General features: G+C 36.2%; 1 protein-coding gene across 2 annotated transcripts in view; it reads left to right on the top strand.

Moving 5' to 3' along the window:
* LOC124629557 (1-phosphatidylinositol 4,5-bisphosphate phosphodiesterase classes I and II) overlaps positions 1 to 17222 on the top strand; it is a 42833-nt gene extending 25611 nt beyond the window's left edge. For both annotated transcript variants that reach the window (XM_047162998.1, XM_047162999.1), the window contains 11 exons: positions 297 to 454; positions 1816 to 1953; positions 2280 to 2513; positions 5120 to 5296; positions 5643 to 5843; positions 6172 to 6298; positions 7015 to 7225; positions 7725 to 7875; positions 8278 to 8415; positions 8778 to 8897; positions 9324 to 17222. In XM_047162998.1, the coding sequence (XP_047018954.1) occupies positions 297 to 454; positions 1816 to 1953; positions 2280 to 2513; positions 5120 to 5296; positions 5643 to 5843; positions 6172 to 6298; positions 7015 to 7225; positions 7725 to 7875; positions 8278 to 8415; positions 8778 to 8897; positions 9324 to 9368 (1700 nt within the window). In that variant the 3' untranslated portion in view covers positions 9369 to 17222. The remainder of the gene's footprint in view (positions 1 to 296; positions 455 to 1815; positions 1954 to 2279; positions 2514 to 5119; positions 5297 to 5642; positions 5844 to 6171; positions 6299 to 7014; positions 7226 to 7724; positions 7876 to 8277; positions 8416 to 8777; positions 8898 to 9323) is intronic.
* Positions 17223 to 17480: the final 258 nt, after the last annotated feature.

Here is a 17480-nt window from a genome sequence, read left to right on the forward strand (position 1 = left end):
AGCGCAAGAGTCCAGACTTGGTTAGTTGACTGAACTGAGTACTTACTTATATTTTTATAACATTCATACTGGCACCCTAATAATTTAAATTACCATTCCTTTAAAAAATATTTTGATATACATTGCTGCATATGTGTGATAATTTGTGACAACGCAATATATATCATTGAACAGTGAAAAACAAAACTACAAATAAATCGAGCTACATAATTAGGGTGCTGGTCAAGACTATGTACATTAATCTTCTTCCAAGCCCAGTAGTACGACACGCTAACTAAATAGACTGTAATGTATAGAAAAGAACCGTTTCTACGAGATGTCGTCGTTCGACGAGAAACAAGCGACTACGCTGCTGAAGGAACGGCCCATCGAGTTCGTGAACTACAACAAACATCAGCTGTCGAGAGTCTACCCGGCGGGAACTCGGTTTGACTCCTCGAACTTTATGCCACAGGTAAAGTAACGTCACTTTTGAATTTGGAACATGTCATGTAGCTTTCTTTTAGGCCAGACTTTTTAGTCTTTGCGATAAGAATTTAGTAAATGAAAAATGTTGAAAATTACGAAGCAGAAAAAAAATAATGGTCATTCAAAAGAAAGCCTATTGAAAAAATAGACACCTACGTTAGTATTTATTCACCCAATTTCTAGGACACAAAAATAGCAATTCGTGTCGATAGACTACTTTGCAAACAACATCGTTTTCCAACTAATTAACTGCTATATCTTTGATAGCCTTTTAGTTTGATTGATTTCTCGATCGCTCGGCTATACTTCGGCCGTTCAGAGAATGCGTTCCTGACGCCTATCAGTTAGTCACGACTAGTGATGGGCACAACATAACACTGAGTTCGTTACCGTTCCTTCAAAATGAACCGCCGCATTATTTTAAGATTATTTTCGTTTTAAATTGGCGGAATCATTTGTTTTATATTTTAGTTATTTAAGTGGAAACCAAAAAAAGGTAATATTCATATAATAAAATTGTTTTATTTATTCTTTGTTACAAGTACATTGAATTGAATGTGCGAACAGAATATTAATCAGACTCCGATTTGCTTGAGGAGGTGGTGTCTTCATCATCATGTTCGCCTACATGTATAATTATATTATTATCAATAACAGAATCAATCCTGATATCTCGGTCTAACAAAAGCCGGGTAATCAAATAAAAACAGATCGAAAACACTTGAAAAACGTGGTCTATGCGCACGAAACGACAACGGACGACTGTTTTAGCGTCACAAAATGGCGGCCCATAACGCCATTTGGGGTTACCATTTTTAATCTAAGTATAAAAATGCGGTTTGGTCATAGTTTTATTTTTATATTTCATAAACGTTATAATTAAGTCTTATAGTCCATTATTTTCCAATTCTTAAAAAGAAAATCCAAACGTATTATTTTATATTATAACTGTATAAGAACAGATTACGATACTTGCCTGTTATTTTTAGCACAGCACTACAAAATATAAACCGCTGACATAACCTTGTAATAGCGCAGTATAGATTTAGAAAAATATTGTTTACCAAGTTATTTGACACTCAGTTTGGCACAAAATTATAACATTCATTGATTATTGATATAATAATGTTGTTTTAATGCTCCTCAATTGTTAAAACGGTAAACAACCAGCAAAAATATTTTTATCGTAACTGCAACGCCATTGCAAAGTTACGTCGTCAGTTCAATCGCGACGTGTCAGGAACGCATTCTCTGAATGGCCGAACTATAATGATAATAATTTTCTAAGAAACAGTCTATTTTAGTTATTTCTTAGAATCTTCTAGCTATAAAGTCCATGTGTGGCAGGTTTTCTGGAACGCCGGCTGTCAGTTGGTGGCGCTCAACTATCAAACGTTGGATTTGGCGATGCAACTCAATTTGGGCACGTATGAATACAACCGGCGATGTGGATATCTGCTGAAACCTGAGTTTATGAGGAGAAAGGTGAGTAATATGTAAACTCCTATATGTAAAATCCTTAAAAAAATAAATTCTATAAGAAAATGTTTTGGTTTCGTTTATTATTCTCAAACCTTAAAGAGAAAATCTGAACTTAATTTTCGAATTCACCTTTAACGACCTGTTGTCATGGAAATCTTCATACAGTAAAATCTATGAAAAACTGTAATAAACATCGAAAACTATAATAAACATTGCCATGTTTACTAAAAAGAAGAGGGGCGAGAAAGAGCGATAAATACATGCAAGACCACTATGATATAAATAAATGTTCACCCCTAATCTATTTCAACCCCCTACTTTTTTTCCAGGATCGGCGCCTCGATCCCTTCGCAGAAAGTACAGTCGACGGCATTATCGCCGGCACACTATCCGTCACGGTCCTCTCAGGACAACTGCTAACTGACAAGCGATGCGGCACATATGTAGAAGTGGACATGTTCGGTCTACCCGCCGACACAGTGCGCAAGAAGTTCAGGACAAGAGTCGCCCCGAATAACGGCATTAATCCTGTGTATGGAGAGGAGCCTTTTGTTTTTAAGAAGGTAGGATTTTGAAGCTTATTTTAAGGTCTATTTTTCAATTTTTGACGTTTTCTTCGGGCATATTGTCTGTAACTGGTAATGACCAAGCGATGCGGCACATACGTAGAAGTTGACATGTTCGGTCTACCCGCCGACACAGTGCGCAAGAAGTTCCGGACAAGAGTAGCCCCGAATAACGGCATCAACCCCGTGTATGGGGAGGAGCCTTTTGTTTTTAAGAAGGTAGGATTTTGGACCTTATTTTAGGGTGTTAAAGTCTATTTTGCAATTTGTCAAAGCTTTATTTCTGTTAAAGTATCACACTCACACTGTATTACGGTTCACATGATGCCAGTCATAAATGCTACACATTTGTGGAGTTTATTAAATTCTCAGTAAATATAATGTTCTTTATTGTTATATAAGAACAGTTAAGTTATGGGTGCCTACATAGTTCTGCAGAGTACAATGCACGCGAGTTACGTACAGACGTCACCACGAATGACGTAGAAATTCAGTAATTTTATAGTTCGGCCATTCAGAGAATGCGTTCCTGACACGTCGCGATTGAACTGACGACGTAACTACATTCATTGATTATTGATATAATAATGTTGTTTTAATGCTCCTCAATTGTTAAAACGGTAAACAACCAGCAAAAATATTTTTATCGTAACTGCAACGCCATTGCAAAGTTACGTCGTCAGTTCAATCGCGACGTGTCAGGAACGCATTCTCTGAATGGCCGAACTATAGTTATTTACATTGTCCTTTATTTATTACTGTTACTATGGCGGCTTTATAATGAATTAATTAATTTCATAAACGCCTCCGATGACGTAGTCGTTGAATGAATTTCTAGAGAAAACAGCTGACACGTAAATAAGGAAAATGTGTCTTCTGCCTTTCATTGAAGTTTTCGATCGATTTTCGCTACACATTGAACCGCAGAACAATAATATTATACACATGTTTCTGTTTGATTTTGAATCCCGCCATATGGCTCGAGTTGGCGTTGTTTACACGTCAGTCCGGTGCGCCGGCGCCGACACAATGCCGTGACTACAAAGTCACTGATTGACTTAACGAGTGACTGCAATTAAGGATTGTTTGAAATCTCCACTAATAATGTATAGGGATAATAAATTTAATAACCCATTCCGCGGTTTGGTTACGTGTGAATTTATGCGTGTTTACGTGATCAGCTGAGCGGTTGTTTCTATTGAATGAATAGGTGTAAATGGTTTAGTACGCTTGACACCTATGGAATAGGGCTTATTCTTTTACTACTCTTCAAATCAAATCTTTAAAATCTTACCTTTTCACAATATAATCAAAAACATGCTTTTTGCAAATTAACTCATACGCTTTAGGCCTTAAGTTTTTATAGCTGTACGTGACTCTAAACACGATTTTCCGTAACGCAATAGGTAGATAATCGACTCGTTCGATCGTTGCTTTAAATGGTTTTCTATTCCTTCAAACGTATGAATTATACAATATGCATTGTACGGTAATTACATTACTACCGGATGTTCGGTAAAAAGCGGGTAATTGCGCATTTCACAGGTGTTTGCTCGATGTTTCGGTTTTTATCGACAATGACCATTAACCTTGATTTGTTCGTACAATAGAAACCTTTTAAACGCTGGGTGAGAAGCAATGTATCGCGTATGGTTTACATTGAAAAGTTTGTACGCGGAAAACATCCGAAGCTTAAGCGTTAGTCATTCGATTAGCAAGAAGTCGCTCAGCATCGTCAAGGTTATTTTTTTTGGTCTCAGATATCTCAATATTGTTTCTTTTTTTTCGCTGTCAAATAAATTTGGCACGTATTCAGTTTGGTCGTACGTATCGCAATTAGAATTAATGAAACAATTACGCACAGGAATAGTTTTGACCTAAATTATAAAGCTTTTTTTTTTTGCATTGCTTTAGGCATTTATTTCTAATTCAAATCAGATTAATATTTGTCATTTGTATTTGTATTTTGTGATTACCGGTTTTATGAGTATTTTTTTATGGATATAAGTAGGCTAGTACCCTAAACTACGCAACATTTCTTTCCACACCAATCATCATTACGTTGATATAACTTTCAGTAGAACACGTGAAGTAAGCTATATAAAACTTCTTCTGTAGGACCTATTAGGAACAGTGTTTTAAGTAATTAAGGTGTGGTTCTATTAGTTAAATGGGTGATCGCCGTATACCATGGTATTAAGAATGGTAAGTATTAGTCGCGGCCAAGGCGCAATCAAATAGCGAACTACTTATAATTGGTGGAATTAAAAGTTATAATTGATGGATACGGCATGAATTTTACCTATGCATAGCTTTGCCCTTGCGTGTTTCATCCGCTTTGGAAGAAACTTAAAAGCATTTGTTTTGTCAGCACTTTTCGAATGTCAAAATAAAAGATAATGCTCAACCTTCTCTATTATCTGTAGTTCTGCTGCTGAGAAGAAGGGCCCTAGAAACTCCTCTAGTTTAGTTTTTTAAGCTTACCTACAGAAAATTGTTGTCCTTGCTTTAAAATATAAAAAAAATATTGAAGACGACGGTCAAAGACCCACGGACACACATTTCCAGCAACAGCATTAATGTACGACGTATATTGTCTACAGGTGGTGTTACCAGAACTAGCGATGCTTCGCATAGCAGCCCACGAGGAGAGCGGGCGACTGCTGGGGCACCGAGTGCTGCCTGTACTGGGCCTGTGTCCCGGCTACCGGTCCGTCAACCTGCGCACCGAGCTCGGGTTGCCTCTGCCGGGGAGCTTGTTGTTACTTGTTGTTGTTAAGGTAAGTGAAGGAAGCATTGCAAATAATGTTGTACGTTATATAATTGAAATTTTCTTCGATTCAGCAGCAGGTTTAATCACTTAACGAACCCTAGTGTCAGAGTTTTTTCAAGTCGCCTGACGGGCTCTTACGTAGCTTTCGGGGATTTTAGTTTTACGTTCCCCTCCAGGTACGGTAGTACTGGGTTTTTAACACCGCCAGCATCTAAACTCCAGGCTGTTTTGTGAAAGTTTCTAAAATCAACAAACCATTTTCGACTCGTTCCGGGATTCAACTTACGAGAGAGTAATCACATCGATGTTACAGTCCCTCATTGAAAAACTAATAACAATTTTATCTTTCTCAGGACTACGTACCAGACCGGCTGTCAGAACTCGCAGAAGCGCTGGCCAACCCCATCAAATACCAGAGCGAGTTGGACAAGCGTGAACACCAACTAGCTAAGCTGACGGAAGACACTGATGTACCGAGTGACGCGCAGCCCAGCCGCCCCAAGCGGGCTGCCGACAGCCCCGAGCGGCCAGAGCGACGCTCCCTGCCACATCCCGTAAGTCAAACTCAAAGTTAATACATATTTTAAAGCCCACACCCAACAAGCATACTCATCACATCACACAAATGTTGACCGTACCGGGAATCGACCCCTTGACCATCAGTTCAGCAGTCCGCCCGGACAACTTTATTACTAGATCAATAAGGTTTAAAATCCCTACAGCAGACATGAATATGGACGCGAGACACATTTCAATCGATTGTCGGTCTAGGTTAAGTCGCCTTACGTCTGCATAATACGAATAAATGCAATCCTTTCAAGACTTGTAGCCATTTCTTTGTGCAATCTTGAGATTATTTTAATATTTTCAATAATTTCGCAGATCAAAGTAGAAGACGCTCCGGACGGCAGTCCCCTGAAGGAAGCTGTAATGGAGACGAAGAAGTTCATCGAGACCGAGAGCACCAGCATACCGTCGCCGTTGCCGCCCAATGACAAGAACTCACATGGTAGGGATGACAGTAGTGATAGTAGTCTAAGTAGCTTGAGTAGTGGGGATAGTGAGGACAATAAGGATAGTGGGTATAGTGAAGATAGTGATAGTGAGTAGTTAGATAGGTTCGCTGCGTTTCATGGGTTCGAATAGTTGCTTGTCATGTGTCTATGTACTATTATATCTCTAATTTAAAAAATTAGAATGCTAATTCATACCTTTTCATCTGAAACTGGGGCTATCAATTAATCAATTATTATACATGTAAATATAATGAAAATTAATATTCCGTTATATAATTTTCAAAGTTTTCTTAATATTAAAAAAGTAGGGACTTACGTGCTTATACTTTGTGTCACATTATTTCACTGTCTTGAAAATCGTTGAAACAAAATTTTGCGTCGATAAAAGTAAGCAACTAAATAGTCTTTAATCCGACCTGACGAATATACGTACGATGATGTTTTACCGTTCGAGTTGGTTTCGCCAACTCGAACGGGTAAAACATCTTTCGTCTAATGCATTCTGCGGATGTCAAATATTCGTCTGACATTTTACATATTTCCTTCCTCAATATGCCATTGAACTTAAAATTCATTAAATTCTAGGTAATTCAGGACCTGTTTTGATGCAAAAATTACAAATTCTCCTAATAACCAAACTAAACGACATAGGTATTTACATTTTTTCTGGCTACCTATAAAACATATTCATGTTTTCCCTTATTTTTAGATGCAGAGGGTAAAACAAATGGTACGTCGGATGAATCGTTACAAGAAACGTTAGAGAATCTCCTATCTATGAAGATTGTTCGCGAGAAACAAGCGGAGTTGGCGCGAAAGTTGGACGCACTCCGGCGCAAGTTCGATAAGGAAAAGAAACCGGCTACCTCCAAGTTTTACGTTAGCAACAAACTTGTTAAAAGACTGTCTTCGAAAAATATGTAAGTGTCCATAGTTAGGTACCTATTGATTAAAATTAGGATGTATTAAAGTTTTTTTCCTTGTGCTTAGAGGAATTCCCAGAATGCATTTATTTGTCGCCCGATAAGACAATAAACTAACTGAAATACAAATATAGGTTTAAAGATGATAACAGGTGATCTTAAACAATACCTTTTGAATTATTTAACCAATTCAATATGTCTGATCTTTTCGATATGAGCATGTAGCCTGTACCCTGGTAGGCGCTTGCAAGTTTATTTTCTTATAATATAAACTTATGATGGAGTGTCAATATGAAAGAAAGAAAAGAGAATATGAATAAAGAAAGAGGACATCAATTAGAAGGAAGTGGATTAGTATGACGTCTGACAGAGAGGTATGGATGAAAAATACATATTGCGCCGACACCAAATGACTGGGAACAGGGCAGGAAGATGGAGTGTCAATATATATAATTGACTTTTCTTTCTTTATATTAATGTAATTATTATATTCCAGGAGTAGCGACGCTCACGCAAGCGCCGAGGAATCTTGCGGCGAGTTCCTCGCGATGGAACGTGAGTTGAGGCTCAAGTGCCACCACGCGGTGTACGCTGCGTTAGAGAAACACGTGCGAGCTGATCATCATCAGCAGATGAAGGCGCTTTCGGTATGTACTGGATACTGCACTTTGTTTTAGGCTGCAAAACGACGGTTGGCGAAGTTATATCTATGAATTTGTACAGCACAACTACTAAGCTGACTATGCTCTAGATTTGGTGCGTGTTTGGTCTGGACGAATCGCCTTACGGAAGGTGGGAAGTCATTAAATAACTAATTGATGACTAAATTTCATCTCTTTTGCGTGTACCAGGGTCCCTGTAATTATTTCGAACTATCTTAATGAAAGGAAACGATCTTTAGTTCTAGAGTTTTCTAGAAGTTGGATACCTATGCGTTTTGAAATCAACAAAATTAAACAAAATCTTACTGTCTTAGATTATCATTTTAGTCATGGCACTGATGAAAAATATATAATTAGAAAATGACTGACGTTCTTTTTTTGTTACAGGATTTATTAGAAGCAGAAAAGAAAGAAGTTCTAACTAGGCTGGCGAACTCGCGAAAGGAGGACGTCAAAGCGTTAGCCAAGAAGACCAACAGAGATAAAGACGAAATTAATAGAATAAAGCGAGAGATACATTCGCAGGTAATTTATTATTCTCACTATCTAATTTTAAATATAGTTTTTTTTTGCTAATTACACCATTACATAATATGTAAAAAAGTACCTAATTGGTTTACAAAGTTCTTTCCGCAACTTATGACTGTTTGTTGCGTGTGTGCGAATATCTTTGTGGTTTTGAAGTCAAGCTCTGTCCGCACCTCGGCCGACCTTTACTAGTCTTTGTCGAGTTCAAATGTAATTGTTTGCGATGTTGCCGGCTAGATTTTAGATGTAAGTGATTCTAAAATAATACTTTGTAATGTCGCCGGTTAGATAAAACAGGTTTAAGAAGGTTAAACTGATATATGTATTGGTCAATACGTAACAATACCGTCTCCCCTCAGTCCGTAGAGCGCGGCGTGGCGGAGTGCTGCCGCCTGGAGCAGAAGGACGCCGCGCGCCGCGAGCAGCTCGCGCGCAACCACGACAAGCTGCTGCAGCTGCTCTTCAAGCACCGCGACCAGGTATGCACGCACCTACTGACATCACGCTGACACCCTACTGACACCACAATCATACCATGATGACACCCCACCAATTTCCTTTTGATGTCAAGTTGACACCGTAACGACTGACACCCCAATGACTTTCTACTGACATCATGCTGCCTGCACAATTACATCATGTTGATGGCCTAATGACGTCATGTCGACGCCCTAATGACATCATGTTGACGCCCTAGTGACATCATGTTGACGGCCTAATGACATCATGTTGACGGCCTAATGATATCATGTTGACGGCCTAATGACGTCATGATGACACCATAATGACTTCACGCTGACACCCTAATGACCACCTGCTGATATCCTACTAATTCCATAATTCTCGTTTAATATTGACAATAGCCGTTAGAACAGTTTACTATACTAGGGTTGCACGTATTGCAGGAACTATTGGAACTGGAGCGGCTGTGCGGCGCGGCGGAGGGCTAGAGCAGGCGTGGGCCGCGCAGGTATCTGTGATATTATCGCCTCCCGCACGAGCACGAGCCCGCCCGCGCCAAGGCTCCAGGGTAGCGCGAATACTTCTCCATAAGATTGTCCTCTATTCTATACTCTGTGTTTTCTTAACAAACGAGTACTGAACACTTTCACTGGCTCTATATTCCTTCACAAGAACAAAAAAATCCGTTCTAAACAAACGCTATAGTTAAATGGTATAACTCTATATTAGTTGTAGGTTGTTTATGTAAATATAGTATTAGCTAAGCTGTTTGGAAGTTGCAATTGTTTATTGAAAGCTTAGCAGATGTCAGAAAAATTAAAATGGTACAATATTAATTGAATTTTCACTACAGTATATAGAAGTTTTCGATATTAATAATGCCTCAAAAATTTCAGACTCACCGTTAATACATGAATTGTGCGAGAGATATGCGACTCAGTACTCGTTTGTTAAATAAAATAGAGTATACTTTAATGATAAGTAGTGTGTCTCGGGAATTGTATTGCATTTAATTGAATTAGTGTTAAGCGGTTGAGCTTTGGTCGCTTGTCCGACGTCCTAGTCAGCGCCGCGGGCTCCGCGGCTTACTCGATACATATCTAAAGCACAACTCTGGTTGTTCACTCCGTTATCTATCTCGTACCTAATTATTTCGTACAATCTCACTAATAGATCTTCCTTTATATTATACGTAGACGTAGCTTATATTAATTCCGTATATTGTAAAGAAATTATTATGAAATTGATTCTTATGATGGTTATTCCAATATTTGCTGGTTAGTGAATGCGTTTCGAGTGGAGATTTTAAAATTTATTTATTTGTAATATTCAATGTAACTTGAGGGTTCATAGATTGATTTATTGGAATTGACATTAAACTTTTGTAATGCACTCGTTAATACAAATTAGGTACGAAAATAATACATCACGAGCGTTTTACTGATTCACAACACATTAATATATTAACGTGGGTTTATATAGCATCTGTGTAGTCTATGATTATCGAATATTATCATATTAAGTATAATGGCTTCTTTTGCATTGTTTAATCGTACTAACAGATGTCAGTAACAGTAGGTTGTAGATTAACATTCCATTTTTCGCTTAGTCATTAAAACGCCAATAATGTTTAGGTATTAGTGATAATGGGCCATTGCACTGATCCGATCTAGTGAAACTCCAAATATATTTAGTCAGTCACGAAAGACAAGCTTCAGACACAACTACTGATAGACAATACGACCTTAGACTATAGTAGATAGTATTACAGTAGTGTACAAGCGTTCCCAAGTAGCAATAGTTAATTACATAAACCAAATAGAATGTTCGCGAACCTTGCGTAGTTTTGATACAATCCTCTTTAATACGAGAGTTCCAGACGAATGTATTTAATAAAACGTTTGGCACTTAGTCACTTTCATTCCGGTAATTTTAAAGTAATGTGCCAATGACAACACCATGTATATGATATTTAAGTTACAACTCACTGCCAATAGTATTATCAGAGGCTTGTGTCGTGTAGAAGTAATCGCAGCCTTAGACAAGCGCCTCCATTAGATATTAGCGACGAGCAGTCTTCAAAACAACGTGTTTCTTTTAATTCATTTACTACAAAAGAAATATATAAAAAAAGTCTTTCTAATAGAAAACCTTTTAACAGTTTTTGAAAATAAAGTTTCGTTAGAGAAGTCTTCCTCCTGCTATGGAAAGTTAAATAGTTCCAATAGCGACTTCTTTAGAGGAACTAAGTAACTGTATTACGGGTTTTATTTATAATAATAGAGAGGTTTATATTTCAATGGTGCTTTCATAGGCTCAAAGTACTTAATGTTACTGATTTTAACACATAAACTTGGTAGAGTAAGGTTTTGAAACGTCACTATTTTGTTTCGATTAAAATTAGTGGTTATTATTATTTTCATGATAGCATATTGTTCCTGCATATTGTTCATAGTGCAGTACATTTGTAGCTATTGTCGATATTAAATTATCGATACATAAAATATTCTAACTAACTTTAAAACTGAATTTTTTGAATGTGTAACGCAGCTTTATTGTTTTTAGTAGTTTAGTCTTAGCAAAAATATATTTCAGTTCATTAAAATATTTCTTTTTCAATCAATATTGCTATCGTGAAAATGATATCAGTACATACTTTTCAATAATTAAAATTGTTCTCTCCTGTAGTGGTTTCGTAATAAATACTTCATTTTCGTGATTCGAATTGATTAAATAAGTACCAGCAATAATATAGTATAAAATAGTATTTACATCCGTCTCCTCTGATCGAAACTTGCAATAAATTATATTTAATGATATTCAGTACTCTACATAGATTTAAGGCATTTGTTCATTTGGATACATTTTCTCTGAACATTGCAATGAATTTGACAGCTCGTGTTGATTCAATCCACTTTAAAACAAACAATTTGAGTGTTGTTCTTTTGTTTAAACCTTAATATCACTTTTCAAAGTGTTGCCAACAAAGAAAAGTATCCAAAGTGATCACGTCATGAAACTAAATAGTGCAATATTAACTTATGACTTGGCTATCGCTAATATACTGACTTATGCACTTTCCGTACCGAATAAGTGGAATATGGTAGTTGCCAAAACTTAGGTAAATTCGTTTAGTTGTAATGCTACGGCGAGGTGTTGTACAGTCTTAGTCGATTTACGATATTAGGCAGTTTATCTATAGTAAGGTTTTAAGTCTTGACCTATTGTACTTGCCTTGTCATACATTTAAAGTGCATCTTGCCATGGGCGTATTTCTAAGCTTTAAAACTAGAAACTGGCCATTATTTTGATTCTACTTACATGTAACAGCTAATCTGTTGTTTTGTTTAGCGGTATATTGTATAATATGGCGTCTATGGCACGATGCTCTCGATATATTTTGTACTCGCCGTTAGTCAGCGAGCTAAGAGAGTGGCCATTATTTTTATTGTATTTATCAAACGTTTTCTTGTACAAAAACCTAGTTATGGTATAAGTGCCATGGATGTAATGTTTTTTGGTCCCACGTATTTATTAACTTTTAAATCTACTTTATAATACATTTATTATCGTTAAAATATAAATTTTAGATACCGTTGGGGTTATTTGTGGCAAGTTATTTTATCAGAAAAGACTACTGCAATATAACATTCTTAATTCAAACATAATGTTCGGTGACAACACTACTAATAAAATGGTGTTCATATTCAGTAGTCCTTATAATAACGTCACAAATGATTCTGATATAAAACAAGAAAGTAAAACATGGAAACAGGGAACCTCTTACTATCTCTCGACTATATTTATCGATCTGTCTTTGCTATGACGTATGTATTTGACACAATAGTTGATAAATTTAATATTGAGGAGTGTGAGGTAATATCAATGTGTTAGATATTATAAAATATGGGTTTAATTTAGATTTCCATCGGAAACTTGTGATGATTAGGTTCGTAATGTTTAGGCACTTCCCCGGTAGCACTGAAGGAATGGCTGAGTGTGAGGTAGCTCGACATAGTATTCGTTTAGATCACGACCTAATGAGCTTAATACGCGATGTTAAATCGCCCTATATGAATAAACTATTACGTTTTAATGCACAAATGAGAAGTTGTACACTTTGTAAGTTGTTCGTAGTTTAGAGTCAGTGGTAAATACAGAATATTCGTTTTAGATATCAGCAGTAGGCACTTGGATGTGGGAGGGTAGTGTAGGGCGGTGTCGGCACACGTAGGCGGGATAGTGTAGGTGTGGCGCTGTGGGCTGTAGCAAGTGGCCTTCCTGTGCGTGGCATCCCGCGCGGTGGATGTGTGAGGGATGCTATCCGATCGATGTTTAGGCGGATATTTGAATTTATCAGCTCGATTTTAACGTTCTCCCGACGTCCACAACTAAATTTTTAATAAGTATATCTCTTCTAATGACCCGTTTTTGGCATTGTTATCCCCGTTCGTTGATACAAATGATTGAATTAGATAGTAGATAGAATAATATCAGTGTAACGAGTAGATATACGGATGTTTAAAGTGAAACACGACTTGTTCTTGCCTTGTGTAATTAAATTATTGTCTCTAGGTAAGATGTAGGTCACGTCTGTTCTGTATTAGAACCACAGCAGCTTGCACTTGTCATGTGTTTTATTTCACAAGAAGGCCTAAGCTTCTCTTCAGTTTTGGATTTTAATGATAATTCCCAATCGTTGATGTATTTTTCGATTTGTCTTGTATTACCTTCGTGAAGTCTAACTCTAACTCCGGGTAGGACGACTGCCCCAAAATTGCCCCAATATTTTTAGATACTATATTTATTGGCTATTTAAGGATATATTAATATATTTTATTCTTAATTATATTATCGGTCCCGCTTAAAGTATTTATTTGTGTAGTCTATCGCTGTGGTCTCCGTGTTTGGCTACATTATAGATTATAATATAATAATTAATGATTAAAGTTCGCGTGATTCAGCCAAGTAGATGTTCAGAGTTATCTCGTAGTATGTAATCCGACTGCAGCTTCGATAGCGTGATGTGGCGGGTGGCTCCGCATTCTCTCGGCTGTTAGGTAAATAGTCCGTAAGTGAAACTCGTATACTTGTTACATTTTATATTGACTATTTATTTTTAAAAGAGTTATCTGATTATGTATATTCTAATATATATATATTTCTAGACTATCCTATTATTATATAACGGTTGGTGTAAGGTCGTAAGCTAAGCTACGATAAATTATATATATAGATCTGTATTTAATCTGCATTGGTTTGCCTTTTGCGGTTTGTGTGTGTTTAGTGATCTGTTGCAGCCCTTTGTTATTAATACTGGGTTGTCATAAGGCAGGCTGTATATTTACTTCTTTCTATTTTACCATACAAATTCAATACAGAGCGGTCTCTGACGCACCCATAACCAAATAGTTTTAATTCTTCGTCTGTCTTCGAATTTTCTATCTAGGCAGCAAAACGTTACGCAATATGTTAACGCTGTTAATCTTGTTTGCTCATTTCTACTGAATCTACTCTCATTGATCCTTCCTGCTTACGGCTTCTATCTTATAAGTTTTCGATGTTATTGTCGACTTTTAGACGAGTTTACATAATTCATTATAGTTGCTGAATTGTTTTGTATCAAATATTTATTCTACTTTATTATACAAGGCTATACTTTCAGCTTGTTCTTCCATGTTTCGATGCAGACATCAGACTAACCTATATTTTTCAAACCGATTTTAGAATCTATATTTTTGATGTTGTTTCCTAAATATTTACAATTTTTAATTATATCTACTGTAAATTCTAGATAGTGTAATGTCTCTTGAAACGCGTTATGGGTCATACCGTTGTAAAATGTAATATACCTATAGCTATAGTTCTAAGGATAGCTATGTACAATCGCTCCGCTTGAAATGATTTGAGAATATACAGCATCTTGTTTTTACTAATTGTTAAAATCTGTCACGAGATTTTATATTTACAAGACTCTTTGCGCCGGTTCCATGTCCGATCAATCCCAGTCTGGTAGTTTACCAAAAGCGTAAGGTTCAAAATAAATCTTACGTAGACTTTCTAGCTTTCTTTACTGATTAAGATTTTGACAAACAGTAAGGACGAGCTCACACAGCATAGTCCTTATTGCAATAATTTTACACCGTGTTTTTGTGGTTAATATTCTAAATTATTATTAACTCAAGCAGGACAAATTCTTTAGCAGGCTCAGACATGTTGATTCGAAGGTCCCTAACATGAGATAGTAATTACAGAATACCGAATTAAAAGACGATTCACTTTACTTATATTATACCAAATTAAAATTGCTTAGCATTGAATATTTTAACGTAATTCACAAAACCCTACACGATGTAAACTTCCGTCAAGCACAAACATTTTCAAGCGGAGTACAAACAAGTGATCGGCACATTTCTTATGATCTACTTAATAAGCGTCACTAGCGACGGGTTGTGAATATAATGAGAGGTAGTTGTAAATGTTCGATATTCGGAGCTGCAGTGGGTGTCTTAGAACCCTGTCTCACTTCCCCGTAGAGAGCCGTCGGGCACTGCGTAAAATGAAACGTTGATGGGTAAATTTTATTTTCATCTGGCAACATTACTCGTAAAAGACGTGTCTGTTTCAAATTGTGAAATTTTAAACACCGAAATGAAATTATATTCGAGATATTTTATAATAAGTAACCTTTGGCTTTATATGTGTGGCAAAAACTTAATCTGAGTAAATAGGTCGTATTTTTATTGGCGATGTAAATTCGGCGAAATTCGTCTCTTGCCGTTAATGGATGCATTCGTTTGAAATAATGTTGTGTGATACAAAACCCTATAATTTCTAAAGAGTGGAATGGCGTTTCTGAATGTTATAAACACGTTTTTATTATATTTTCATTGAATGCAGCTAGTATCAATTATTTTTTTAAGCATATCTACTTACGCATTTAATAACATATTTATTTTGAAGAATCTTTTAACGTATTTTTTTTTGGCTTGCGCAATGAATTAACAAGAACATACTAAGTACTAAATTATTTAAAAAATCTACTTATTTATAAAAATGGACTCCTGAGTCATTATTACATTGGTAGCTATACATTTTATTAAAACAAAAACCTATTTGTATTGCATAGCAGAAAATGTGATTTGGATTGTTTTATTTTTATTAAACATAGTTTGATTGTTAATGTTCATACTCGGGTCTCGGAATGTTTTGAGAATAAATGCTGGAGCCTTGTCGATAAGGGGACAAGTATTATAAGCTATCCGAAATATTTAAGACAATTTATTTTTAAATAATGTGTGTGTTTAATTATAATATTTAATTTAACGACACGTTTTTCTCAAATGTTTAATTTTAACATAACCGACTGAAGTGTCGCGGGCATTTTTAAGTAACCATAGATAATGTTTTGTGAGAAATTGATGAATGTCTAAAGGAATGTTGATGTTGTTAATTATTTTGTTGATTTAATATTTTAATAGATTTTAGTCGCACTTATTGAATCTTAGCAAAGATCTGTTTATATTAAGGTTTTTTTGTAAATTGTGTGCCAGAAAGATATCAATAAAGTTTAACTTTTATTAAGGTGTGTGTCGAACGGTGTGGTATTGACCCGAAAGGTTTGTGATGGTATCAATTTAGTGTGATATGATTACTGTGGCAGTTTTCGGTATTGATATTGTTGTACCACTTTATTTTGCACAGACCTTTACGTCCCGTTTTCTTAGTTATTTATTATAGATTTTATTATTTGGAAGGTTGTCAACAGTTTGTAATTACGCAATAGATTTATTTTAAGAGTTGTGTGTATCATGAAATTCAAGTTCCAAAAGTGTTGTTACAACTGAACGGCAAACACAGGTTTATTAAAAACTTATTTGTACTGATTCCTGTAAAAAAAAATAAGGCTCGTGTTCATTATAGCACATGGAACATGGCGTAATTTCACGAAGAAAGTTACAAATACGTATGTACACATCCTAATTATTCATCTCAACAATTGTACAATTAAAATAAATAAAACTAAAAATTTTCCTCTTCCATGTTGGTGCCATAGTGAATAGTGGGCCTTTTATTTCTGTGTAATGAATGCCGTTGGGTTGTGACGTCACAATGCCGTACGCACAGTACTTAGCAACGTAAGTACGACAATCTGTTGATACGTAAAGTTGTCTGGGCGGCTTTCACTCTCTATAGTTCTAGTCATTTTTAATTCCTCCGTGTTGTATCTATACATAAACAAGTATGCCTGTATATGGGTAGACAATATAATAATAATCATTATGAATGTTAAACATAATATATAGGTGAAACTTATATCTATTAAATTGATGTCTGTTCTATTTGTTGTTTTATTTTTATGTATTTTGTTCCTTGAAATTGGATTAAGAAAATAAATGAACCACAAGATCGTAATGATGGTTCTGTCAAATTGGACCTATAAGACTCCCATAAGTCCCTCTCTTGGAAACGTGCTCTTAGCCATTGACGTTTCTTAAGCCCCTGTAATGGGTCTACAGGAGGTTTAATTGCCGTCTAGGATCTATTAGGGTCAATTCCCACTGAAAGAGCAGCGGCCGGCAGCGGCCGTAAGAGCACGG

The sequence above is a fragment of the Helicoverpa zea genome, chromosome 4, assembly GCF_022581195.2.
Source record: "Helicoverpa zea isolate HzStark_Cry1AcR chromosome 4, ilHelZeax1.1, whole genome shotgun sequence".
Lineage (NCBI taxonomy): Eukaryota > Metazoa > Arthropoda > Insecta > Lepidoptera > Noctuidae > Helicoverpa > Helicoverpa zea.